The sequence below is a fragment of the Meriones unguiculatus genome, chromosome 20 (genome assembly GCF_030254825.1).
Source record: "Meriones unguiculatus strain TT.TT164.6M chromosome 20, Bangor_MerUng_6.1, whole genome shotgun sequence".
Taxonomy (NCBI): domain Eukaryota; kingdom Metazoa; phylum Chordata; class Mammalia; order Rodentia; family Muridae; genus Meriones; species Meriones unguiculatus.
The window spans coordinates 64,065,820-64,092,511 of record NC_083367.1 but is presented as its reverse complement, the minus strand read 5'-3'; the positions used below and the strand labels follow the sequence as shown (position 1 = coordinate 64,092,511).

Below are 26,692 nucleotides of genomic sequence, written 5' to 3'. Positions count from 1 at the left end.
AGCAAGTTACATTTATTTATGACCTTTCCCGGGAGTGGTTGGGCTACAGTAAACACTGGCTGGAGTCTTTCAGACCTCTTAAAGGCGGGTGAGCATGTAAGGGTCCTCATCCTGCTGTCTCTACCTGCAGACGCACACTCACACTCATCCTCCTTCACTAATTGCTGGAGAGACACACAAGAGCCTCTGATGCCAGGCTTGGGTCAAAGGCCATTCTCAAATGGCCGAAGCCTGCTGGTTCAGAAGGTGTGTATCTACTTCCAGAGGCCTGCTCTGAGTCTGTTCTTTCTTGAGGGAACCAAGCTCTGCCTTCCACACATACACTTTGGCATGAACACACCCGACACCACAAATAAATAAATAAACATTTAAAATAACATGTTTAAAAAAATACCTTAGGCTCATACTTTTTCCCTTTCAACCCAAGCATAGATGTGTAGCACACAGCTTCTTGAGAGTAGGAGGCTGGTCCCAGGACCTCCTGCAGTGTCCCTGGAGCAGGCAGAAGATGGGTTCAGTGACTCAGCGTAAGCCTTCATTACAAGAGAGGAGAAGGGATGTGCAGCTAAACAGAGCCATCCTAGCCAAGTGGCAATGTCAGCCCCTTTGAAGCATCCTTGATTCCCAGTTGCTCTTGATTCTGGGAAGAGGTAGGCATGGTGGTACATGCCTTGAATCCCAGCACTCATGAGGAGGAGACAGGTAGATCTCTGTGAGTTAGGAGCCAGCCTGGTCTACATAGTGAGTTCTAGGTCAGTCAATGCTAAATAGAGAGACCCTGTCTCAAAAGATCTATGTTGGGGAGTAGAGAAAAAGATAAATGGCGGAGTGACCCATAATGTTAGGAGGCTGATACCTTCCCACAGGGGAACAGCCGGTGCTGTCACAATTGAAAGCAGTACTTGTTGCCAAGCCCACACACTCTTAGGATGGCTTGTATTATGTGCCTTCCCACTACTAGTTGGCAAAGTTGCTACGGTATTGGAGTGTTTGCTTGCCTCTTGGGAGTTAAGCTCACAATATATAGCAGAGTGGTGTGCCATTTGTCATGCGATAAAAGTAAGCAGTTTTCTATGGATTTTTCCTTGAAAACCACTTCCTACTCTTCCCGATTTATAGGTTTATTTTTCACTAAGGAATGGAAGCATGATGCATTTTCCCCCATCCCTGGTCATGCTGACACTTTGAAGCAGAATAAAAAGCCACCGCTGGCATACGTGCACCTGGACCGGGGCACAGTGTGCCGAGGAGGACACTGAGTGCCAGGGCTGAGGACCACTTAAGGCTATGAGCACAGCCAGTGAAGCCTCTGCTCTGTCACCCAGTTACAAGCCCTATACTGACTGTTAGTTGTGTGCCTGGTCCTACAGTAAGTGGACACTGGGAGACAGTGGTGAATGGGAGTCTTGCCCAATGAGCTAACAGATAGACTAGCAGACACAGGAAGTAAAAGACACATATAAACACACAGGTCATGTGAGAGAATATGAGAAAGCCCATTCAGTGCACAGGAAGGAACAGCCCATCTGATCTGCAAGAAGCAAGTTCTAGTTAGCAAGATAAAGGGAGGCAGGTGAATTAAAAGGCTATACTGGGAAGCCAGCACAGCATATAAAGAGCTGGGACGGGGCAAACAGACAGAATGAGGAAGCAGAGACTCACAGTACAACAGATTGAAACAGAGCTGAGGAGGTTCCATCTTACCATGAGGACAAATGACAAGTGGCCTTGCATGTATGTCTATATATGCTGTAAAGTGGGCCACAGGGTAGAGTTGGGAGATGAGACTCTGGCCGTAGAGCAAGGACAGGTGATGTATAAGACCAAGGTGGTGGCTGAGGAGTGGGAAGGCCTAGACGGAGCCCAGAAATTTATCAGAGGAGGATTACCAGGTCACAGAGGATATTATTTCCTCCAACATGTCCCACAGGTAAACTTAATGCTTCAAATCACGTGTGTTGAACCTGCAGAGGAGTTATGAATGGGGCATACCACATTTCTAGGCCACGTCACAGTGTCAATGAGATAGATACCACGGCTTTAAAAAAAGAAAAAGGTGAGATTTGAATATTTTTACTGTGTTGTAACTAATGGCCTGAGTCTATAAAAATAGATGCCTGTCCAGAATTTGATCTGTGGCAGCTTGAAACTGTTGGGAGGACCCAGAAATAGGATGAGCTTTACCGGGCCAGAGTAGAGTATGATCCATGCTGTAAAGTCAGACACACAGAGGGAGGCAAGAACAGAGGCTGAAATGTGGAATGGGAAATAATGGGAAAGGAGGAAGGTGGGGAAGGAGTCAGGCAGCATAGGAGGTTGTGAGAGGTGATGACATATGTGACATCAGAGGTCTTTGGAAAACCCAGAACAATTGTGCCAGATAGAGGAACCAGGATGGGTACTGGGGTCACGACTCTCTCCGTGTGAGATGGGAGCTCCCCCAAAGCTGGTTAGGACAATGCTGTTTTTGAAGGGATACCCAGAGTTACTCAACAATAATCTTTAACTGGTTGCCTCCCCGTCACCAACACGATAGCCTTGTCTTTTGCTTAGCTGTGTACAGTATAAAGGGTGCTATAGCATCATAAAGAGCATTAACAGCTGTTTGGTGAGTATGGCAGGCGTCTTGATTAAATAAAAAGTGTTAAATTAAAAAAGTCTTAAATAAAAGTGTTAGAGATGCCACAGCAGAAGACCCCACTGTGAGCTCTCTCCTAAGCAGGTCTTCCCTTTTCTGGGGCCATAGAAGCGAGTAGAGGCTCAGAGGCAGAGCCCACAGAGAAGGCGGGGCCTTCGCAAACACCCAGGGATAGTGTGGGAGTGCTGAGGCTGGAGCGAGTAGCGCTTCCGCTAGTATGCATAGAAAGAAGAACTGTAGAGACCATGGCACCTTGTGGGGCCCCAGAGGAGGATCTAGATGAGCCTGAGGTCTCTTCTCCATGAAAACAAAGAGCATGCTAACATGCTACTTGGAAGTGTTTTCCTCGTCCATGGGGTAGGATCATCATGGTCCTTTTCAGAGGTTGCGGCACACATACACACACACACACACACACACACACACACACACACTCCACAGATCCCTTACATGCCATTATTGAGGTTCTAGCAATGAGCCCACTCACCTTTGCCCCACATAGGGATAGGCTTGATGGACCTTACCCAGGACCTTATCTGGACCCTGACTGGGTACAAACCACACTTGAAGTTTTAATGAGCCTTGTCTCTAAGGGTCTTCTCTCTTAGGTGTCAGTTACCCTGTGTCTCTGGGCAGCTCCTGGAGTCAGGGATGTAGGAAGGAGCTGAGCACCAAACGAGAAGAGGCAGGGATGAGCTTGCCTACCCCAGAAAGGTAGAGACATTCACTGAAGGTTCTATTCTTTGACCCAGGAGCTCAAATTTGTTGGGGTGCCTATAGAGCAGAACTCTACCTACCTTTGGGGACATCTGTATACAAAATGTACAGAGCCAGAATATTAGTTTGTAAAAGGAACCAGAGCTCCGGCTCCCAGCCCCTGTGCAGAGCCAGCACTCTCTCTGCCCACAGTCTAAGGATTTGGGCACCTGAAACACAGTTAGAGCATCAGTTATCCGTGTCCAACGGGAAATTCACCCATCCATGGAACCAGAACTGCTGACTGCTCAGCCCTGTGGGTCTTTCTAGATGCTCCTGTCATGTTTCCTCATGTGAGCCTTGGACCCTCATATACTTTTATGTATACTTTCACCCTCATGCACATTTAAACACACTTTCTCTTGAAAGTTTTGTTTATGTGTACGCGTGTGCATGCTTGTATGAATATATGCGCCACATGCGTGCAGATGCCCCTGGAGGCCAGAAGTGGGTGTCAGATCCCCCGAAGCTGGAGTTACCAGGAGTTGTGGGCTGCCCAGGGTGAATGCTGGGAACTGAATCTAAGTCCTCCGCAAGAGCAGCATCTTTACGGATGTTGAGCCATCTCTCCAACTCCAAAATCGCCACCTTAGAGGGCTCTCGTGATTCAACACTGTACATTTACATTAAGTTTTACACTGTATGATTCTTCTATAATCAGTGCATTTGTTTGTTTGTTTGTTCATTGAAGTTATTTTAGACAAAATGGAAAAAGATTTAAAGTACATGTTGCACTAGCAGGACTGTCTAAACCAGAGAATTCCTGGAGCTTTGGTTCACCTTATCTGGGGTTAATGTCCACACATAGTTCAGAGCTGCTGCTTGACATGCAAGGCTTGTGACTGTAGCTGGCTCTAAGCCAATAGACGGGTGACCTCTGGCCAAGCGCTCGCCTGCCTCCTCTGGAATTGTCTAAATGCAGTCAGTTTTAAAAATACTTTTCTTCAACACCCAGAAAGCCACAGCAATTACTCCACTGAGGTCTGCTGGCCAGACTCTCCCTTCTTCCTGCCTCTCTCTGTCCTTTTCTCCCTCTCTCCCTTTCTCCCTCTCTCCCTCCTCTCTCCTCCCCTCCCCTGCTTTCTTGGACTTACTCCATCCTTTTTATTTCTGTATAGTCTGTGGCTGTATGTCTCTTTGGAATATGTACTCTCTACATGGCCCCCTTTGCCTTCCAGAAGTCTCTCTCTCACGATTTTTTACTCTAGCTCAAATCTCTCTTCCAAGCTCCAGACTTGGTAGATGAAACCAGATACTTCCACTTGGGGAGACATAGATGTTCCACGTCAGTCTTCCCTGGTGACACCACTGAAGGTCAGTGTTGCTCAGAAAGTCCCAGGGGGACACCTTCCTGCTACACTCTGCTCACCTCACCCCTCCCCACATCCTGGGCTTTCACTTACCAGGTGGAACCCAACTGCATTTCTCTTGGTCACGGTGGCTACCATAGCTCTTACTTCATCTGCGCAGAAATCTCCTAGAGAACCTCCTACCCCAATTCCTGTTCTCCACGTAATCTAGCCTCTGCCTGACACTAGAGTAACCATCCTCAAGCAGAATGTGACTTCTCCACCTCTCTGAAGGCCCCTGAGGCCCATACCCATCCCACAAGTCCTGTGCTCCAGCTGGCTATCCTCCAAGTTTCTCAATGCCTTCTGGCCCCAGCCCTCAGCCTCTGGCTCCTCTCTCATCACTGCAGGTGAGCCTCCCATCCCCAGCGCCTAGCATCTTCCCTTACTCTTCCTTAACACTAAAGCCCTGTGTGGTCATGGCAGACGCATGCATGAGCTCATTTGGAGATTGTCTCTTCCCCATCTACATGTAAGCTCCCAAGGGGTTAAGTGTTTCTCTCCTGGGTGGCAACTCCTCAGCAGTAGCATTTATGGGCAACACTGGCCAGAGAAGAGGACTCAATCAAGATTCCTCTTAGGAATCTACCATCACCTTTGTTCTAGTCTTCTCTTTGGAGAACAAGGAAGCATTTCTAAACGCTGTTGCTCAGTGCTCTCAACTGGAAGAGGTAAGGTTTCCTTCACCTGTGACTTCACCCTCAGACCTCTGAGAAGGGCAAGATAGGTCTCAGAGCTGGGAAGAAGGTTCTCTAGGCAAGGTACTTTCCACATAGGTCTGGGGATTTGGGGATCTGAGTTCAATCCCCATAGGAAACATGTTAAAAAGCACAAAGCTAGCATGGTGGCACACATTTATAATTCCCCGCTACCTGAAAAAGAAAGGGAAAGAGCCCTGGGGCTCACTGGCCTGCCAGCTTCATGTGGCAAATTGGCCAGAGAGAAACTCTGTCATGAAGCAAGATGAAGAGCAACTGAAGACCCAAAGCTGACTTCTGAACATATATACACATGCACACAGACACACACAGACACACAGACACACAGACACACACACACACACACACACACACACACACCTTCTGCAGACCCTCAAGGTAAATATTTTTTAAAGGTTAAATCTGATCAGTATTCTGCCCTTGCAGGGTGGAAACGACGTCACGAAAGCTCCTCACAGACTTAGGCCTGCTATAGAACAAGTTAGCATACGTGTATTTACTCAGCCAGCAGTTTAAGACCTTCCCTGTGCCCTAGAGCAATAGTGTTCATCCTTGTGATTCACTGTGAGTCACAGTAAGAAATTCATTTTTTCCGGTGGGATTCCAGTGATCCCCAGTTCAGAGGTGAAGTCTTGAGACGTAGTACTTAGCATGGCCAATGCGGCCTCTTGTGTTCTTTTTTGGTATTGGTTGGTCACGACCCACTAACTTACTGACCTGTTCTACTTGTTGGCTCTGACCTGTAGTTAAAAGAACCTAGGGTTAAAGAGCAAACAAAATCACTTCCCTTATGAGTAAGTGACTAAGTTATGCCAGGCCAGCCCCAGTACTTACCCACACATGGCTGGGCTTTTACAACCATGCCTCTGGCACACTAGGGAAGGCATATTAGCACGCCTCATGGCAAGAAAGCAGCCGCTCTGTCAGAGGCACCTGCTGGTCTGTCTTCTTACAATGAAACTATTTTAAATCAGTTGTTGAAATAAGTCACTTCGATTTCTATGATCTGTACTCCTAGGCCGGTAATTCTTTGCCCTGGTGTCCAGGAGCAGGGATCCTTCAGAAAATGTAGATTGCTTTGTAGGGGGTAGGTTAGGACAGGCCAGAAGTTTTCATAAGCTTTTCAAAGTGCTGAGAAGTGATAAAAAAAAAAAAGCAGTTAAGAGCCATGGCCATAGAGGTTCAAACAGTTTGCTGGACTATAGAAGGGAACAGAGGAGAGGCAGGTTGGGCTGGCCCTTGGCTGACTCTCCTCTCTGGTTTTCCTGGTCTCTCCTGACAGCCTATCCTCCTTCCTTCTTTCTCTTGTTCCTGTCACCCCTCCAGCTGGTGGACCTCATCTCGGGTATGTCAGTGTCAGCAGCCTGAAGTCTCCCTACCCTAGGTCCAGGGGCTCTGCAACCGGTAGCTTTCAGAGGGCCGTGATTGAGCAGGGAGGGAGCTGTCCTCCTGCCTCAGGCTGCCCCTGTGGACCTGCTTCTGGCTACTGTTAGGTTTATCTCCTGCTCGCAGACTCTTCATTATGGCTTGGTCTTACAAATCCTCCGTAACCCCTTCCAAAAAGCCAGCCAGACCCCTACGTGTTTATCTGCCACGACTCAGAAAGTCTCATTCCAGGCCTTTAACCTGTGACAGGCGTTAAAGATATGCAGCTTGTCCACTCACGCAGTCCAAGGTGGATATTGGGCCCTTCTGGGGACATCTCAAAGTTCTACACAGCTTTTCTATAAACTGTCCCATGATTCCATTCCACAGCGGGCCCCATAAACTGTGCAGCTGCCCTTGACCGTGAGAGAAAGCCTTCTGCCTGTCCTTCTGGGAGCCTTAGTTTAGAGAACTGATTAAGCTCTCCTGCCTAGACCATAGTGACTCAGTGGAGTGTTTGCACTTTATACGTGCAACAGGAAATAAAAGCAACACCCTGTTTTTAGACTCTAAGAAGTCTGCACACACCCAAGTGTGCTTTGTAGTTCCTGTCTGCTTTTAGAGCTACTGATTAGTTCTGGGCTTAACCTGGGTCTCCCAGAGCCTCAGTTTTTGTAAGTCCTTTATTTATAGTTTCTCGGCTGAAGCCCACCAGCACTTCCACGTTTTCTTAAAGTGGCCACACTTGACTTCAGTTCTTAAAATGGAATCATAGTATGAGAGTTGGAACGAACCTTGGGTTACATTACTCAACAGGCAAAAAGCCAGGACCCGAATTCAGGACACTGACTTAGAGAACGATGTCCTTTCAACAGTGTAATGCGGTTTGATAACAGCTCAGACCACACACATTGGGACCTCAACCTGGAATGTCCAGGGTCATCATAACAAACATGTGCTGTCTGGCTGCAAACCCACCAGATTTCTATAGCTGTTGTTGTTGTGAGTTGTCGTTATAAGCAGTGGCCCATTTTTGAAAACTTAGACACAGTGAGGAAAGCACAGCACAGATGTAGGTGTAGCTGCTGTGGTTCTGTGAGGAAGAGAAGGTGAGAGTTGGGGGTGAGGGTGCTTGTCTGGAAACCTGGCCATCAGGACTGTCAACAACACAGACACATAGGGGTACCACCAGCGAGAAGAGACCTAGGCCCCTTCACCCAGGGAATCACCCAGGGAACACAGGCCCGAAAGCTGATGAGATCTCGTTTGCATGGAAAGGTCCCTCTGGCAGCATTGTGGAGGACACAGTGCAGGGGGCCTCCTGAAGAGGTGACAGTGGTTCCGAAAAGAAGGTGCAAAGACACATAGGCTTTGGCAACCTTTAGGAACAGAAAGCTAGAAAAGACTAGAAATGCAATTAGCAGTTCCTGCTGACTGCCTGCACATGAGGGATAATCAGGCACAGAGAAACAAATGAGTGTGTTTTCTCCAGTGGGCACCTGGGTGGATGGGGCCCTGCGGTCAGTGAGACAGGCTTCTGAAGAAAAAGAACACACGTGGGTGCAGGGAAGAGTGCTTTGCCCCACCCCCCTGGATGGGAAGTACCTGGACTGTAGGTAAGGACCGGCCAGTGGGAAAGGTGGCAGAACAGGAAGTCCGTCCTTGAGGTACTGACCTGTATTTCAATACAGGATGGATTGGAGCCAGGGTTGAAGACCTGCATAATTAAAAGTCTTGGTCAGCTGTACTCTGGTTGACCATTATCTCAGGTCTGTGTCTGCCATATAGCCAAAGTCATTATCACTCAAGGGGACATTGGATGATTGTTCCTGTTTGAAGCAGGGTGATCTGTGAAGTTCTGATGTTCCTGGGATCTAAGTGATTTAGGTTTAGGACAATGACTACAGGCTGCCTTTGGAGGGTATTGTGAGGAACGGGTCATTTTGACAGCTGAGAGTAAGGTAGCTCAGTCGGGGTTACCTCCATTTCTAAGCCTGGAACGGGGTGAAATAGATGAGTTAGCACCCTGTTTAGACAGGTGGTCTTTGAGTGATAAACACACTCCCATAGAGAGTCTAACCCCATGTTTTAAGACAGGGGAGACAGATACAAGATGAAAGCAGAGGTGCCAGGCTTTTGTTGTTTTAGTTAGCAAGTAAAGAGTTGGGGGCAAGGGGAAAGGGTAGCAAAAATAGCTTCTAAGTAGCTGTTACAGTATGACTTGCTTCAAAATGCTTGACTTCCCGGTACCTGCTTGGCCCTTCTCCTTGAGACATATATGTTTGACCACTGGAAAACAGTGGTGAAAACAGACCTAGACAGTTTGAGAAGACAGATTGGCTTCTAGGAGAGTGGAGGGACCATCACTGTCCATCAGGCAAACTCCTCTAAAACTCAGGTGCAAAAGAGACCCAGCAACCTGGTAGGTAAGGGGGCCTGGCCAGAGCCAGTGAGACCACAGGGATGGGGAGAGGAGGGACCCTTTGGAATGGGCCACATAACTGCCCAAGCAATGTTGTGCCATAAAGACAACAATTCTACATTTACTATTTTCTTTTATATTGAAGAGTTTAAGACTTTTAAAATTATTTATTTATTATTTATATAGTATTCTGCCTGCATTGTGCCATCACAACAGAAGAGGGCACCAGACTTAATTATAGATGGTTAAGAGCCACCATGTGGTTGCTGGGAATTGAACTTGGGACCTTTGGAAGAACAGCCAGTGCTCTTAACCCCTGAGCCATCTCTCCAGCCCCTTAAGACTTTTTTTCTTTTTAAAGAAATAGATTTGAAAACTGAAGAGTCTTAGTTTAGAAGACATTGGAGAGATGCCAAATGATAAATCCCATACAAACAGTAATAGTAAAAGACATAGTGCCTTTTGGCGTTTAAATTTCTATCCCAAAAATGTGACTGAATTTATCCGAGATTTTAAGTGGAGATGCTGAGTCCCCATTGGAAGCACGGTAACAATACTGAAAGGCTGCACAGTTCATACATAGGATTTTGTTTCTCCAGCAAATTAGATAGCATGCCTCTGGGGAGAGGGGTCTGAGAAGAAAAGGTAGGGGAAGAAGCTTCCTACCTGGTGCTTGCTCGGCTCTACACCCCACTCCCACCCCCAGGTTCCACAAACCCAGCTGTAATTTCCACTGAAGAGCTCTGTCAAATTCCCGAGGCTGCATTAAAAGTCTCCACTTTCCCGGTGTTGCCCTAGCTGAGAATAAGTCTCCCCTTCCCAGGGCCAGAAGACTTGTCAATCAAGGGTAGAAGCCTGTAGACAGGGGCTGGTGATTACCACTGAAAGAAACATGCTCCCCCAGTACAGCAGAACGTCATACGTCCTCATTCCTGGACTCACTGGACCTGGCGCCCACGTGACCCCTGAAATAGCACTGCCAAACAGCTGCTCCAGAAGAGACAGATTGACCAGCAGAGAGCTGGCATCAGAGGCAGCCCCAGAAAGAGGTTTAGTGAATGGATGTACACCTGGTCCCAAGGCATTTTCCCACCTGTAAAATGGAACCCTAGCATTGGACCCATTAGACAGTATGAGAAGTAAAAGATGAGAATCGGTCTGGAGAGATGGTAAGCCCTTTTACTTGTAAGCATGAACACTAAGTTGGGTCCTGGACATGTATGTTAAAATGGTACATGTGGTGGTTACATGCTTGCAATCCCAAAGCTGGGGTGTGGAGGCAGGAAAATTCCCAGGGCTTTCTGGCCTAACCTAACTGGTAAGATCCAGACCACTGATAGATCCTGTTTTAAAAGGTTAACAGTATCGCTAGGATGACACCCAACGGTGTTCTCCAACTCCCACATACATGCAGCCATGCACACACGTGTGTACATATACATACAAGCATGCACTAAAAATAAATAACAGTTCATGCTAAGTGCTTTGCACAGTTCCTGGGTCCCGGCAAAGCTGTGTAAAAGCAAGAGCGGTCAAAGGGACAGATGCAAGGGGCCTCTTCCAAAGCCTTCCCGGCCGTGTGTGCAGGGACTGTTCACAGCTTCAGTCTGGACAGAGATAGAAATCCTTCAGTGAGGAAGACTCAGTCCTCGGATCCTTCCCTAAAGTGAATTCTCAGCTGTCCCTGTAGGATTACTTTAGGAGTGCGATGTAGCCCCTAAGGCCAGGTGATGATGCGTGTCACTGTATCTCAACATCTGTCCTAAAACAAGTTTAAAAGAAAATACCTCACAAGGGGAAAATGCTTCTGACTTTGGAAGTAAAAAAAAAAAAAGCCTAGGGTTTAAAGAAAAGCGATTTTTCCACTTTGAATCTTTAAAAACATTTAACTTAATTTGGATGTAATTAACATTTAGATTAGAAGCTTCAAACCTCCACCGTGGTTTCCCTTTCTGTGTCACAGAATTCTCAAGATGCTCTAGGGAACTAAGACATCTTGTCTGTCACTGTGGCTCAGAGAAGGAGACTCTCCCAGGCGTGGCTGTCCCAGCGCTCAGGGAGACAGGTGGACCTCTATGAGTTCAAGGCCAGGCTAGTCTACAGAGTAAGTTCCAGGACAGACAGTGCTACATAATGAGACCTTGTCTTGAAGAAGGAGGCAGAAGAGGGGGGATGTGCAGAAGAAGAGAAAATAAAAAAGAAAAGGGAAGAGAAGTAAAGAAAAAGAAAAGGCTAAATTCTGGCTCCAGGTCACCCATACGGACCTCAGGCCATATCAGTACAGTACTGAATTCCTTTAATGACCAACACATTTTTAACCATTTTTAAAAATGTTTTATTTTTTCTGGCTTCCTTCAAACACAGCTTTTATAAGCACGTTTCTTTCCTTGATTCAGTGGCTTTCCAGTTCCTGTCCAGTTTTACTAGCATTCCCCTATTCTAAGTTCTCTTTCATATTTGACCTCTCCCAGATCTTCTTTGAATCAGAGATTAAGTGTCTCGGCCACTGTTGGCGTCCAGGTGCCTCACCCTTCTCAGGGACTCCTGGGCTGTGACACGGGGAACAGGAAAGGTGGTAGAGCCCTGTTGTAGGAAGTAATGCTTCTCGCTGGAACTATGTGGCTGGATCATTCACAAGTCAAGGCTTTAATCGTTCCTAACTTAAGGCTGTAAGGTAGGACCCTATTTCTTTTTTCTGAGTGGCATACCCCTGGACAGCATTCCTTCCTTGCCTGGGAGCTGAGGCAGGCGACTTGGTACCCCTGCATCCTCCGGATCTTACTAGGGTCTCCACAGAGGAGCTTAAAGGAACTGTGCTGCCTCCCACAATAAGAAATGGTCACCTGCTTGTCCCCTGCATTACCCAGGCCCCCGACTACTCTGAGCATTGCCACGTGCCGAGGCCCCTTGCATTTCCTCATGTTTGGTGTTCCCAGCATCTCTCCTTCTGCCACCCTTGTTCAAGGTCATCAGCTGCCCACAAAGGAATGCTCACAAAGGCACTGAAAGTCATTTGTTCTATAAATAATGCCTATTTAGTACAAGTCTTCCAAGTGCTAGTATAAAAAAGATGATGAAAAAGTGTCCACCACGCCCTCAGGAATCATGGGATGGGACAATGCCGGAGACGGGAGAATGAGAAACAAGTCCTTAGTCGACTTCAGGGCAGCAGAATGCTACCAGCAGCTAATTCATCGTTTCAGTCACCATTCTTGGATCTCTGACCACATCACCTGTGGAAGTCCTGGCGATGTGCAGGTAGATTTACAGTCGCCTGGTAAATAGCTGTTGGATTGGAGCCTAGTCAGTAGTTTGGTGTTTAAGTACAAACAAAAACTAGCGTGGCTTCAAACGAAAGTGGGGCAGAGTACATGGGATTTGCTCATGGATTGGACGTGGTTGGAGAGGGAAATATGAGGTCAGCAGTAGTGTTTGGGTTTCCGGGTTGAGTAGCTGGCTGTATAGTAGTCTATAGAGACTCATATTTGCAAAAGAGTAACAGGAAGTCTTATGAGAGAAGGCATATCTGAGATGCCAGCCAGGTCTAGCGGGCATCTGTTGCTGAAGGTAGGAGGTGGCCATTTTGGCACTGTCAACAGACAGTTGGCTCTTGAGCCTTCAGAAGAAATATTTGTCCCTGCACAGAGTCCATAGTGGAGAGAAAGGCACATGCCGGGCCTCTCTCGCTCATGGACAGTGCAGGGCAAATCAGGAGAAGTGCTGTGAGCACAGGGTTGGGAAATGGGGTAGATAGCAGGCTCCAGGCCCCGTCACAGGCCTTTGATGCCATGCTTTCCAGGTCCACAGAGGGGCCTGGGAGCCTCAGATCCTGGGGGCCACCGTGGATATGGCATCAACACAAGACGTGAGAACAGCTCAGTGCACCATGAGATCTCAGCACGCCTGCAGTTTTAGCTGAACTTTGTCAGCCAAGAGCATTTTCAACAAGATACATTTCTAAGGGAAATGGCTTCCAGGCTGGACTTTGAAAGCCCTGCCCTGAAAGCACTGGCTTCCCAGAGGCCTCCAGGAAACCACAAGATTCACTGGGTCATCCTTGGCTGGCTGTTCCTGTTTGTCAAAAGAGCTCAGCAGCATGGCTTGGCTGGATTTGAAGATTTCTGAGCTAAAATCCAAAGGCCTGCCCTGTGGAAATGGGCCACACAGAGTAAAAACTTGTCCTCTGGAGGCTTCTAGATGCTTACATGTGAATTTTGCTGAGAGCCGTATTCCCTGCAGTTCAGAGGCCCCATCCTGACACAGGATCTGCACAGCCAGGCGAAGGCAGATTCTGGCCCAACAGTGCTTATCTGCTTCTGGCTTCTGTTCTCAGTCCCATTTTCTGTACTCAGCTGTCAAGCAGAGAAGCAGTTGCTCAAAATAATAGCCTTAGAGTCTTGGGGGAAATCTGCCTGGTTCAGATATTTCCTCTTCTTTTTGCATTCTTCATCATGTAGACCTGCCATTGTGTAGGCAGTAGACTGATGGCCTGGGGAGATGATGTTTGCTTAGTTTTTGAACACACACACACACACACACACACACACACACACACACACACACACGGAAGGCACAGGAGTTTCCATGTACCCCACCCCCTCCCCCATGCACAGCCTCTCGTCATCTACACGCCTACCAGAGTGAGCACTGGGGGACTGATGACCCTGTGTTGACATACGGTCACAGTCCGTGGCTTGCGTTAGACATTAGAGGTCCTGTGGTCTTGTGCAAATATCCAGCAACATAATAGTATCCAGGACTACCCAGCAGGTTTTCATGGCCCTAAAGATTCCCCCACACTCTGCCTGCATAGCCCACCCTCCCCAAACCACAGTGAGGTGGTTATTAGGGAGGTGTTAGCTGACAGTGCGTGTCAGTGTGGAAATCTCAGGGCACACCGATAGTCGTCACTTTCCTCAAGCGTCTGTGTCTTAGGGGCTGTCACCTCTGTGACCAGGCCACTGAGCTCTGAAATTTGTCCTGCTGTTCCCTCTTCAGAGGGACTGCTTCTCATTTGTGCTGCTCGCAGGCCAGCGTCCCTTCCACTTCTTACACCACCATCCTGACCAGGTGTCCTTGTGCCTTTTCAGCAAGTGGTGTATAGGGGGTTGGATCCACGCCTAGTGACTCATGAAACTGACCACCTCTGTCACGTTTATTTACAAATTCACACTCGGCAGCACACTCCTTCTTTGTTTGATGGAGCCTAAACAGAGAGATGGAAATTAGTAGGCAATAACCAGAGGAGCGAGCCCGATTGCAAAGTCAAGTCAAATGCTGAACATCCCCTGGCTCACGACAGGTGGTCTGATGGAAGTGGGTTGTTGGGATGACACGGAATAGCAGGTCTGCAAAGATGATCAGCTAAATAGTGGGAGAAAACACTTCGCTATCACTTGTAAGAGAAAGGGCTGATCGCAAATGCGTTGCAAACTTTGCAAATTTTCCTAACACAAGAAGGCTTAGGCTTACATGTTGGCACAGTGGAGTAATGGGGTGCAGTGCCCAGACCTAGCTTGATGCCATCAGGAAGGACCACAGGCTGTGTGGGCGCTAGGAGATGAAGCATCTCTAAAGGGCTAATCCCAGGCCTAATGGCTCAGATGCTCGACGGGATGCCTCTGCAGTTTCCCCTCTCCTCGTGCCTCATGTTGCTTGTATGTAAGACAGCATAGGGACATCATTTCCTGATAAGAATGTCTGAATGTGTGTGACTAGTTTATGTTAAGTCATTATAACTGGGATGGGAGAACAAAGGAGTGTCTCTCTGTCCTACCCTAGGCCTGTTATGACTCTCTCTGCGACCACTTATTTAATCAAGGGGCCACCCAATGACATACCCAGGCCCAGCTCAGCCCAGTCCTCATCATCGGAGGACGCTAGCACTATCAAAGGGAAATCTGCTCTGTGAACACAAAGGTTTCCCTTGAGGAAGAATCAAGTCTTTACTCCTGAGTTTGAGAATGTGTACTCCTGTTTCTTTAACTATTTGAGAGGAATTCACATCTGGGTCTCAAAAACACCTGTGTTCTATTGTAAGAATGATGATGTTCCTGAAATGTCTCAATGTTAATAAGCATCTCTCTGAGCAGTCCATTTGGAAATACATACTATGATATTGTTTTGTTCTATTAGTGGAATATTGCGGGAGGGAGGGACTCCCTCGTGTAAACGGATATTTTATTAATTGAATTCCACTTTTCTTTTTTTCTGCCTCTCATTTCAGAACGGTTTGATCACCACTGTCCCTGGGTAGGCAACTGTGTGGGGAAAAGAAACTACAGATTTTTTTATATGTTTATTTTATCCCTGTCTTTTCTGACAGTTTTTATATTTGCATTCGTTATCACCCACGTCATTCTTCGTAAGTATGCTGCCTGAACAGATTACGTATGTAACCATTTGCCTGACTTTGGCTTTTCTGATTTATTTTGATTTACTACTTTTGATCAGTTCTGGCTTTCTCTTCCTTCTCTTTCCCCATTCTCCTCCTCACCTCCAGCCTGCCCACTCTGCTTTTCACTTTCTCCATCCCTCCTCATCCCTCTCTCTTTCCTAAACCCCATCCCTCCAATGGCACTTTCCAGATGACATCTGGGCCAGGTTCCACTTACACTAACAAGGCGCCCCTTGATATGCCTGCCCTCTACAACCTCAGTGACATCGGCTGGGGATCCCCTCAAAGGCTCATCCCTTCCTTTTGCACCAGGATCTACAAACATAATGATAACCATTGAATAGCTGAGTCTATTCTCAAATGACCCCTGGTTTAAAAATATATGTCCCTAGAGGAAAAATATGAAATGCTATCCATTGACCCATGGTTTAAAAATATACATCCCTAGAGGGAGAATATGGCTTGGAACAAATACTGGATTTTCTCATACACACACATATATATATTTAAAATATACATTCAATGAGATATTCAACTTTCTGCAAGAATATGAAAAAACAACCTCTGACATATAAAGAATGCAACTTTTCTTAAAAGATAGATTTGAAAGTAAATGATTTTAATATATTTGTATAAGAAATGAGTGGCTTTTTTTTTTTTTTTTTCATTTACCATTCTGAAGTTCATACTGAGTTTCTTTTGTCTTGGTCGTTCACTTTCCCACAATGGGAAATGTTGAGAAGGAAATTAATTGGTTTTTAACTACAAATCTAAGCTTTAAACTTGTATTAGAGTGCCACTGCCCACATTCCTGAAGCATAAGAACCCGTGAGCAAGCACACAGCCTCACGCTGCTGTGTTTCTGGAAGTATGTAAACAGAGAGGCCTTCTTTTCTTCCCCTGCCAACATGGATGTCATGAATGGGGCTGGTTAAGGCCCCATTCCCCACTCCTGTTTGGGGGCGTCTGTGCACAGACTGGGGAAGCAGGGGTCCAGAATGATTCCCATTGGTCTCCCAGCCTCAGCCAAGTATGCTACTACATCACCTACCCAAAGGGCTCACAGCTCTTCTAAACTCCAGTCATTTCTGACTATGATTCTCTTGTCTGGATGGGACCCAAATCTGGAATGCATGCCTGAGAGTCTAAGTTAGTGGGTTTCTGAGAAAAGCCTAGTATTCGTCAGAATCCTCTTACGTGCCAAGCTGGAGCTGGGGCCAGGGTGGCTTTGCAGAGACTCCCCCCCCCCCCTTCTCAGAGTTTTGTAAATCCCAAAGTGGCAAAAGTGGAGCCAGTCTTTGGACTTATGCACAAAAGCAGCAAAGAGAATGCCAAGGGCCTTAGATGTTGTTTGAAGGAAGTGATTGTTCACATGGGCGGAGAGTAAATTTCAGTATCCCAGGACACACGGTGACACTCAGAAGTAGTATTTTTGCCTTACATTCTTTTTTAATTTTATAAACTTTCTTATTAAAAAAAAACCTTGCAAATAAATAAAAATGTCACACACCAAAATTAACCAGATTCAAACTGTGAACGGCATAATGAATTTCTGCATGGTTCACATAGGCATGGCTTATACCCCTATGCCCTTCAGGAAAGTTCAAAATGCTTCCATTTCACACTATCAGATCATATTCCTAGCCTCAGCCTTACCTTCCAGAGCTTTCAGGCTGGCTTTCACTTGCCCAGTTGTATATATAAATGTCAGGAAAACATACACACACACACTTGTCCAGTTCATCACTCACACTCTTAGACCTCACAAGCCCTCATATCTACTCACATGTATTCATGCACACACACACATGATTAAAAACAAATCTTTAAAAATTTGCTTAAAGTATGATGTCAATATATAAATTACAAAACACAGTCCCTCACCTCATCACACACAGCTTAACTCACACCTCCCAGTGTTTTTTTCAGGACAAGAGCACAGGACAAGGGCAACACCATCACCCAAAAGCAGTCAGTAAATGAACTTCATCTTTGTTTACTCTGAGAACAAGAGAGACTGTCGCTGGTAGCCAAGTCCCTTAAGACCTCTGCAGCCAAAAGTTAATGAATGTGGGCAAAACAGAAGAAACTGTGTAGGAGGCTGTTTTCCTGTCAAAGTGAAGAAAACAAAAGAGTAATCAAAGCTCTAATTTATGGGAAAATATACAGACATGCATCTGCTTTCATTGAAAAAATAATAATGTCCTGCAGATGTTGGTTCTAATTATGAATCTGCCATCTTCTTGAATGGCTTCAGTGAAATAATGGTCTCTGATCAGTAAACTGGGTGCCCTAAGGTTTACCAAATACTATGTAGTAGATGTTTAGACGCCTGTTGTTCTTATGTGGATGAGAGCATTGAGCATGGCATGGATGTCTGAATACTAAATGTTGGCTTCATTCCCACAGGTTCACAGCAAACGGGATTCCTCAATGCCCTTAAGGACAGTCCAGCGAGATATCCTTTCCAGTGGCTCTGTGGGGACTTGTGGGTTCAGTATGTCACCAGCTCCTCCCCTTACCTTTTTAGCTCTCTGGCTTTGGCTTTTCTTCTCATAAATCACATTCTTACTCATTCTATAAGGTGTTGAGAGCCTTATAGAAAACATTCGCTTGTATGATGAATGACATCTGAATGGCGTGTCTCCAGGAGACTCATGCAGCCCTGTCTAAACTGAAGAGCTATTTAGCTAGAGAGGTAGGTAGGGAGACGTACCCACCCCTCCCCCACCCCCAGAAGCCAGCAATCAGGTTAGGCTGGCTTCATCATGTCAGGCTGGAAGTAGAGCTGTGAGCCTGCCTGAGGACACCATGATTAGAAGGGGCTTCTGCCTTCATGGATGCCCAAGTGTGGGCCTGTTTGGGGTCTGGGGCAGCAGGTGAGGCTGGACCATTGGAGAGACTGGGTTTGGGGTGCCTCACAGTGTTCTTCTGCAAGTGCAGTGACCTCTACTGTCTCTAGCCAGAACTCTCACAAACCTGAAAGGTCACTCTCAAGCCATTGGGATCAAGGGGGACCATTTCCCACCCTCCCAAACAGTGTGTCTATTTGTGCACCGTAGTATTTTGAACGCTCAAAGAAAAACTGTCTATGTATTAAGTGCTACAAGGGCTTCTGCTGAGCAGGCCTGGGCTTGTGCTGAATTGCTGGGAATCAGACGGGCCTGCTGACCCAGCTCCTTAGCTCTCTTTCTCCTTCACATAATGGGGTAGACCACGTTTAGACTCTTCATCATTCTCATGAGTGGTTTTCAGAGGCTCTATGTAAACATATGCTTTTCAAAGTAAAGCCAAGCCCCAGGGTGTGGAGTGAACGTGGCGGTCGTGGGTATTCGCACAGTAGATGCTATCTCCTCTTGGCCCTGCAGAGTGCTGTGGGCAGCATAGGAGGCAGGTTACCTGCGCGTCTCCAGTAGTCAGCTGACAGCCCGTTAATGAGGTCTGTATGGTAGAAGGAGGCTGGAAACATGTGGATGATGAGCAAAGGAGGAGGGTGTTGAAGAATAAATTCCACATGTCCTAGTTCCCGTTAATGATGCAGAAAACTGGAGTTAGGCACAGGTTTGCAAGAAGACAGACTAGTTCGTGGAATCAAGGCTCATCTGAGATGCTAAGAACAGGTCAATGAGGAAGGGCATCCTTTGTTCCTCTTTCCAACACCACCCATCGCCCCAGTAACATCCAGCTTCAGAGGACGCTGCTTCAGTGGGTCTTCAGGTGAAGCTCTGTCTGTGTCTTTCACGGAATCAATCGTGCCTGGTGACAGTGGTTCTCAACCTTCCTAATGATGCAGCCTTTCAACACAGATCTTCATGTTGGCTCCCAACCATAAAGTTACCTTTCTGCTACTTCATAGCTGTCATTTTGCTACTGTTATGAGTCGTAATGTAAATATATGATATGCAGGATATCTGATATTCGACTCCTATGAGGGTGAGACCCAGAGGTGGAGAACCATTATTTTATGGGAACCAGCCCCAAGGCTGGTGGCCAGTGTGTGGTGGGTGCGCCTGACCTCTGACACTGCATGCTCGCAGAGCTGTGCCCTCACTGACAGAAGTGCTGCCCATAGCTGAGATCTCCAGGCTTCTAAACAGGGCTCCATAACACATCCAGAGGAGACTTTGACTTGGAGTAACCTCAGTGAACACTGCCAAATGCTCTAGGGTGAGCAGATAACTCGTGTTTCCAGACTTTCATGGCTTCACACCTGGGTCTTCTGCCCAGGGCAGGCAAAGGTTTCTGATAGCAGATTTATTCTGAAAAATATCCAGCTAAAAACCATGTCCCTGAAGAAGAGAGATGGGAGGTAAAGATGCCCAGTAGCCAACTACAATACCTTACTAGAAATGTCAACATAAATGGTGGCAGTGCTGACAAGTGAGCAAAGATGCGCCAGCCTCTACCAGCCTGGATGGTGTGTAGAACCAGGGCCCGCCAGAGTAGACAAGAAGGGAGAGAGAAGGTCACAGACAGCCTTGAGCAGAAGGGACTCTCAGTAGGCCACATGCTAGCCAGCATCACAGCCAAGAGGGTCCAGCCTCAGCCTTTGGATAGCCTTCCCTTGTCTTTCTCATCTCTTCCTGCCTCTCACCACCACCCACCATTTCACTGTCTTCCCTTTCCTCTTCACATCAAAGAAGCAGAGGCTGTGAGGAAGGGCCTCTGGCCAGTGGCCAGGTAGGTAGCTGCCCCTACCATAAGTCTATGAGAGCCCCACCCCCACCTCAGAAAGAGACAAAGGGAGAACCTACCGCAGACACACAGGACCAGGCCTTCAACACACCCAGCCAGTTGGGTTCAAACGGAGGAGATCCACACGGCAGCTGGTCCTACAAAAAATAATTTTTTTTTTTTTTTGGCTGAACTCCTCCCATGAGCCAAACCTGTGGGTCACAAGCTTGAAGGCAACTGATCCAGGCCTTTGAGGCATGTTCTGCTGAGAAGGGCCTGGGCTGGGACGGCAGGCCAACACACAACACATGCCTGCTTCTTTCTGCCCTCAAGAGCTGGGTGCTGTGAAGTCACGGCTCCGCTTGGGTGGGGCGAGGGACAGCTTGGTGGAAGAAGCAGTATAGCCGGATTTGTGGCCAAAGGCTGGGTGAGGGCAAGGAGGGGGGAGCAGTGCCACATCTGAGGACATGAGTGTGACAGAGTACCTGATGAAAGCTCCTAGGACGTGGGGGTGGGGTGGGGGCTGAGGAATGAGTGGGGGACACCGCGCTTGTAGTTCCTCATGGTGGAGTCCACTGGGGCAGGAGCTTGTGGCCGAGGTTCCTCTGATCTTGGCAGAACAGGAAACAAACAAGGACCAGCAGAGCCTGGCTCTATCCCAGAAGCCTGTCTCTAGTGGCCTATGCCTGTCATTTAAGCCTCGGGTTCCCAAAATGTGCCACCGGCTGGAAACCAAGCAGTAGGGGACATTTCACATTCAAGACATAACGGGAGGTTACACCTGGGGTGCCTTGGAGACAAAGGGACACAGAAGCCAAGGGAAATGGAAGAGAAATGGTGAGTTCTTTTTTTTTAATGATTTTATTATTATTATTAATTACACTTTATTCACTTTGTATCCCCCATAAGCCCCTCCTCCCCTCCTGATCCTACCCTCCCTCCCCCTTCTTCACACATGCCCCTCCCCAAGTCCACTGATAGGGGAGGTCCTCCTCTCCTTCCTTCTGATCTTAGTCTATCAGATCTCATCAGGAGTGGCTGCATTGTCATCTTCTGTGGCCTGGTAAGGCTGCTCCCCACTCAGGGGGAAGTGATCAAAGAGCAGGCTAATCAGATTATGTCAGAGGCAGTCCCTCTTCCCATTACTATGGAACCCACTTGGACACTGAACTGCCATGAGCTACATCTGTGCAGGGGTTCTAGGTTATCTCCATGCATGGTACTTGGTTGGAGTATGTATGAGTCTCTGGGAAGACCCCTGTGTTCAAATTTTCAGGTTCTGTTGCTCTCCTTGTGGAGTTCCTGACCTCTCCAGATCTTACTATTTCCCACTTCTTACATGAGATTCCATGCACACTGCCCAACAGTTGGCCATAAGTCTCAGTGTCTGCTTTGATAGTCTGCAGGGCAGAGCCTTTCAGAGGCCCTCTGTGACAGGTTCCTAGCTTGTTTCCTGTTTTCTTCTTCTTCTGATGTCCTTCCTCTTTGCCTTTCAGGATGGGATTGAACATTTTAATCAGGGTCCTCTCTCTTGATTAGTTTCTTTAGATGTACAGATTTTAGTAGGTTTTTCTTATATTACATGTCTATATGAGTGAGTATATACCGTCTGTGTCTTTCTGCTTCTGGGACAGCTCACTCAGGATAATCCTTTCCAGGTCCCACCATTTACCTGCAAATTTCATGATTTCCTTATTTTTCATTGCTGAGTAATATTCCATTGTATAGATGTACCACAATTTCTGCATCCACTCTTCAGTTGAGGGGCATCTGGGCTGTTTCCAGCTTCTGGCTGTTACAAATAAGGCTGCTATAAACATGGTTGAGCAAATGTCCTTATTGTGTACTTGAGCCTCTTTTGAATATATGCCTAGGAGTGGTATGGCTGGATCTTGAGGAAGCGCTATTCCTAGTTGTCTCAGAAAACGCCAGATTGATTCCAGAGTGGTTGTACAAGTTTACATTCCAACCAGCAATGGAGGAGGGTTCCCCTTTCTCCACAGCCTCTCCAGCATGTGTTGTCAACTTCAAAGATTGATTTCACTGTCTGTCTCTGTTTCTTTCTTTCTTTCTTTCTTTCTTTCTTTCTCTCTCTCTTTCTCTCTCTCTCTCTCTCTCACACACACACACACACACACACACACATGCACATCTTTATTATTCCATGGTAACTTTAAGATCCTCTTTAGTTACCTACATGTGAAACAGAAATAAGGACACATATGTAAAGTGCACCTCACGGGAAATGCCACTGGTCAGGCAATCAAGGGAGCCATGTAGGGACACCTCCTCCCAGACTCCTTATGTTCTCAAAGGCAGAATCCCTTAGGAGCGTGTGCAGGGGAGACCAGGGCACCCTGGCCATCCTTGCAGAAGCCCCCAGAAAGGAGATCCTGCCATTCACAATCACGTCAGTGTAGCATGGCATTAACGTCCCATTAAGGGGATTACAGAAGTTTTTAATCATGACTTATTGTTCGGTGCTCCCAAAATGAAAAGTGGTTGGTAAATCAAACGGTAATTGATTCAACATTTGTGAAGGCTTTTCCCTGGAAAGCCTCTTTATCTCCAATTTGCATTCATTGTGATGCTTACCAGCCCGAGAGGCACCCACAGACTAATGGGCATTGGTCTATCTTAATAGCATTTGCTAGATGGATTGGCAGAAAGAAGGGCACCATGTGGCATAGTGGGAAAATAATGAAGGCACAGTTAGGCCTTTGCTAGCCTGTCCATGCTGATAGGTGTTGACGACCAAATGACTACAAGAAAATAGGGGTGCGTTTTTGTGTGTGTTGTATTATACTAAGGAGTATAAACAACTTCTTAATGTTGCCTGTAGCTGTACCTGTGCTGTGAAATCCAATGACATCCCTAGTGGCACTTCAGCAAGAGCCACCTTCTCCCTACCAACCCTGTTCCACTCAGGAAAAGAGGCCAATGCCTGCCCACCATCCCCAGCCAATGAGAGGAAAGAGGCCTGAAGCATAAGCCTCCAATTATGCTGCTTAAGATTACAGTGCGGGTAGGGAGCTGATTAAGGTTGGACATTCTAAAATAACCCCCAAAGAAATACAATGGGAAGAAAGGAAGGTCTTTCCTGACCCTCCATTGCGTGGGACTCTTTCTCAGTTTTTGCTTGCCCTTCCAGAAAGTCTTCCTGAAGATGTAATTCATGCTTGTCTGCTCTTACAGACACATCTGTATGTGGCTGAAGGACTGCTGGTGTCTTAACAAGGACCCTCCTCTTTGCATTGTTCTACAACTTGATTTTGTTTTAAAATATTACATGGAGATAAATCTACCTCCTTTTTTAACTACTTTCTAAAACTCGAGAGTATGTGTAGCCGGTGTATACTTTGGGGGAATATTTATATTTCTTCCTTGATTTCCTCCTCCAAAAGTGAGATGTTGGAAACCGGTACAGAGGGACACGCTTGGGAAGCTGAGGTTGGGGACAACACCTTTTCCTGGGTGACCGTGGCAGACAGCGCCCACAGAAAAGGAGGGTGCAGCAAGGAACTGGTGCCCAGTAGATAAATTGACAGGAACATGGTGTTTGCCTGGGGGGCTCCCCAACACTCCTTGGGAATGCTGTGGGTCCACGGACACTTGCCTCAGAATCATGCATCCGTTCCATATTCCTGACTTTGAATTCTGCCTCCTCCTTGTGCTGTGAGCCATGTCTGGACTCATCCATTGGTGTCCGCTGCTCTGGTGAGCAGAAACTCTCCCCATGCTGTCACCCTGTGGGGGTTCTTTCTCGGGGTTTCCCACTGTTCTTGTACACCTTGTTACCTAAATGGCCTTTAGTGTCCACTTGTCAGAGTATGTTTCTTAAAGGCTCCAGTAAGAAATTTGTTTGGGATCCTGGTGACTCCCACTGTGAATTTGGAACGTTCCTCTCTTCCACTCACAGGAGAAGGTTTGAGAGAATGTAAAAGAGCCACATCCTCTCTTCACAGGGTTACAGATGGCCACAGTCACCGGTGTGTGGCCAGGTGACAGCATAGCTGTGTTTTTCTGCCTCTAGGTGGAGTCATCCATCGGATGGGTACCTTGATGGTACCCAGATGATGAAGGAGCCATTTCTGTGAGATGCACCTGCTTTATTGTAGGGTGCCAGGTAGATACAGCTGCGAGCCACCAACACGATTTCTCATGCTCACCAGCAGACCCCTCTGTGCCCAGATCTCTCTTACAGGGTTCATGCCTGAAGCCCCACCAAGAAGTAGCCCAGGACCTTGGAAATAACCAGAAAAGAGAGGGCCCATGCAGAGCCCACTAAATGTGGTCCCTTTCTGGCTATTCAGAAATTCTGATTAATAAGGAAACCCACCAACACACATTTCACACTTGGCCAAAAAAGAACAGTCACTATCTTGGTCTTACCATCATGAGCACTGAGCCTGCAGAGCTATGTCTGGCTATCGTGTAGACTGACGCTGCTTGGGATCTTGGTCCTTTAAAGCCCAGGGACTGGGTTTGTTTCAGTTCTGCCATGACTTGCTATGTGAGCTCTTAAAGATGAATTGATCTCTGGGCCTCAGCTTCCTGCCTGAAATAAAGGGATTAGGAAAATCCTGAGTGGCTTGACTTGAGGTCTCTGTGCTTCTGTGGTGCAGAGACACTTCAGGGAAGATTTCTTTTTTAATTCTGAGATTATAAGAAAACATGGCTTTTCTGTGCATCTTTCTGAGAAAAGAGCAAGAACCCCAAGATACTGAAGGGTAGTTCAATGGTCTCCCACTGTGTTTGGTTATCCCCAGCCTGAAGCATTCTTAGCCATTTTCCTGGCTCTCCCTCTATTCTCTGCATTATTTATCTCCTTACCTCCCAGCTGCAAGCAGAGCCTGTTCCCTTGAGCACAGGGCTGGTGCTTGCTGAGCCTGCTCTCTGTAACCCTCTGCGGGCCAGCACTTTTCCAAGTCTTTGAACATTCCACAATTAGCACAAACTCTTAGGAGTTCTGAGAATTCACAGCTAGCCCCTGGCCAAAAAGGAGCTGCCTGTCTTATCAGAGGCCGAGAGAGATGGATAGGGTCTGGCAGTGAAAATGATTGTCATCCGAAATCATCCCTGATTCAGTCAGCAAACATCCAATTCTTATTAAATTGACTCTTGATGGAATTTGTTTCTTCTTTCTATTTTTAGAAAGGAGCAGAAGGGTTTTGCAACTTTTAAGAGAATGGCTGTTGCTGATATCCTTACAAGACATAGATTTCAACATCAGGCCACTGGGGCCAGCGAAATATGTTGTTGGATTGTCTGTACCTGAGGCTGAGAGCAGATATGAGGAGAAGGCTTTTTTGTTTAGTTTCCACAGATGCCCAGTCTCTTAGAAGACTGGTCTCTATCTCCCTTGAACTGGGAGGATGAGGTCACCCTAGGACCTCCAGCAAGAATTGGGAATAGACCCAGCTGAAGATTCCTCCTGTGCTGGCTGTGCAGGCTTCCAGCATTCCACACCCAGCTCTGCCCTCAGAGTGTTGTTAGGGTCTCATGTAGCCGGGGCTGGCCTCAAAGCCAGCCTGTAGCCGAGGATGACCTTGATCCTCCTGTACCCACCTCTGGGTGTACGGGAATGTCATAGGCACGAACCTTCATGCCTGGTTTTCTGCAGTGCCAGTGATTGAGTGCAAGGTATTGCGCATGCTAGGCACGTGGTCGACACCTGGGCTACAACCCCAGCTCAGCTCAACTTCCAGCCTTGGTGTCCTCGTTTGTTAGATGGAACTGGGATTTATAAATGGGCTCCTGTGTGTCCCATTGTCTCAATGTCTGTGATCTTTTCCCTTAGCCACACAGAGTTTTTACTAATGCCGCCGCCTCTGGCTCAATCTCATTTCTCTGACTTACCCTCCTCTCTGGTCACTCAATCTTGCTTGATCTTCTGAACTCCACTTCTGCTTTGTAGCCAGTGTGGGACATGATACCCTCCTGAGCCACCTCCCACCCTGATAGGAAGGAAAAGAAAGGACATATTTGAGCCCTGGCCATTGAGCTAAATGAGTCACTGTCCCGTGCACACACAAAGCTCCACCATGGCCATTTCTTTAGGATAATCCCTGGATGAAAGCAGAGGGCTTCTGCAGCCGTAGCTAGGGGTTGTTTTGTTGTTTCTCTTGTCCTTTAGGGACCCTCTCAACCACCTCCAAAAACAACCTCCAAAAGTAGATGTAGTAACTCTCTGTGATGGTGACTGCCAGCCCACAGGATGGGAAGCCTGTTCATTTTTTTCATTTGATGTGAGACTCCATGTCCCAAGCTATAGCAATCTGTCATCTGAGGCCCTGGGTAATGTATTCAGTTCTGTCATCTAAAAAGAATTATTTTCAACCTGGAAACATCAGTGGTGACAACACACAGCTG

General features: G+C 47.1%; 1 protein-coding gene across 4 annotated transcripts in view; it reads left to right on the top strand.

Moving 5' to 3' along the window:
• Zdhhc14 (zinc finger DHHC-type palmitoyltransferase 14) overlaps positions 1–26,692 on the top strand; it is a 285,920-nt gene that overhangs the window by 182,463 nt on the left and 76,765 nt on the right. For 3 of the 4 annotated variants that reach the window (XM_060373221.1, XM_060373219.1, XM_060373218.1), the window contains exons 4-5: positions 15,476–15,613; positions 18,056–18,104. In XM_060373221.1, coding sequence (XP_060229204.1) covers positions 15,476–15,613; positions 18,056–18,104 — 187 coding nt within the window. The remainder of the gene's footprint in view (positions 1–15,475; positions 15,614–18,055; positions 18,105–26,692) is intronic. The other variant, XM_060373220.1, reaches the window with a different exon arrangement.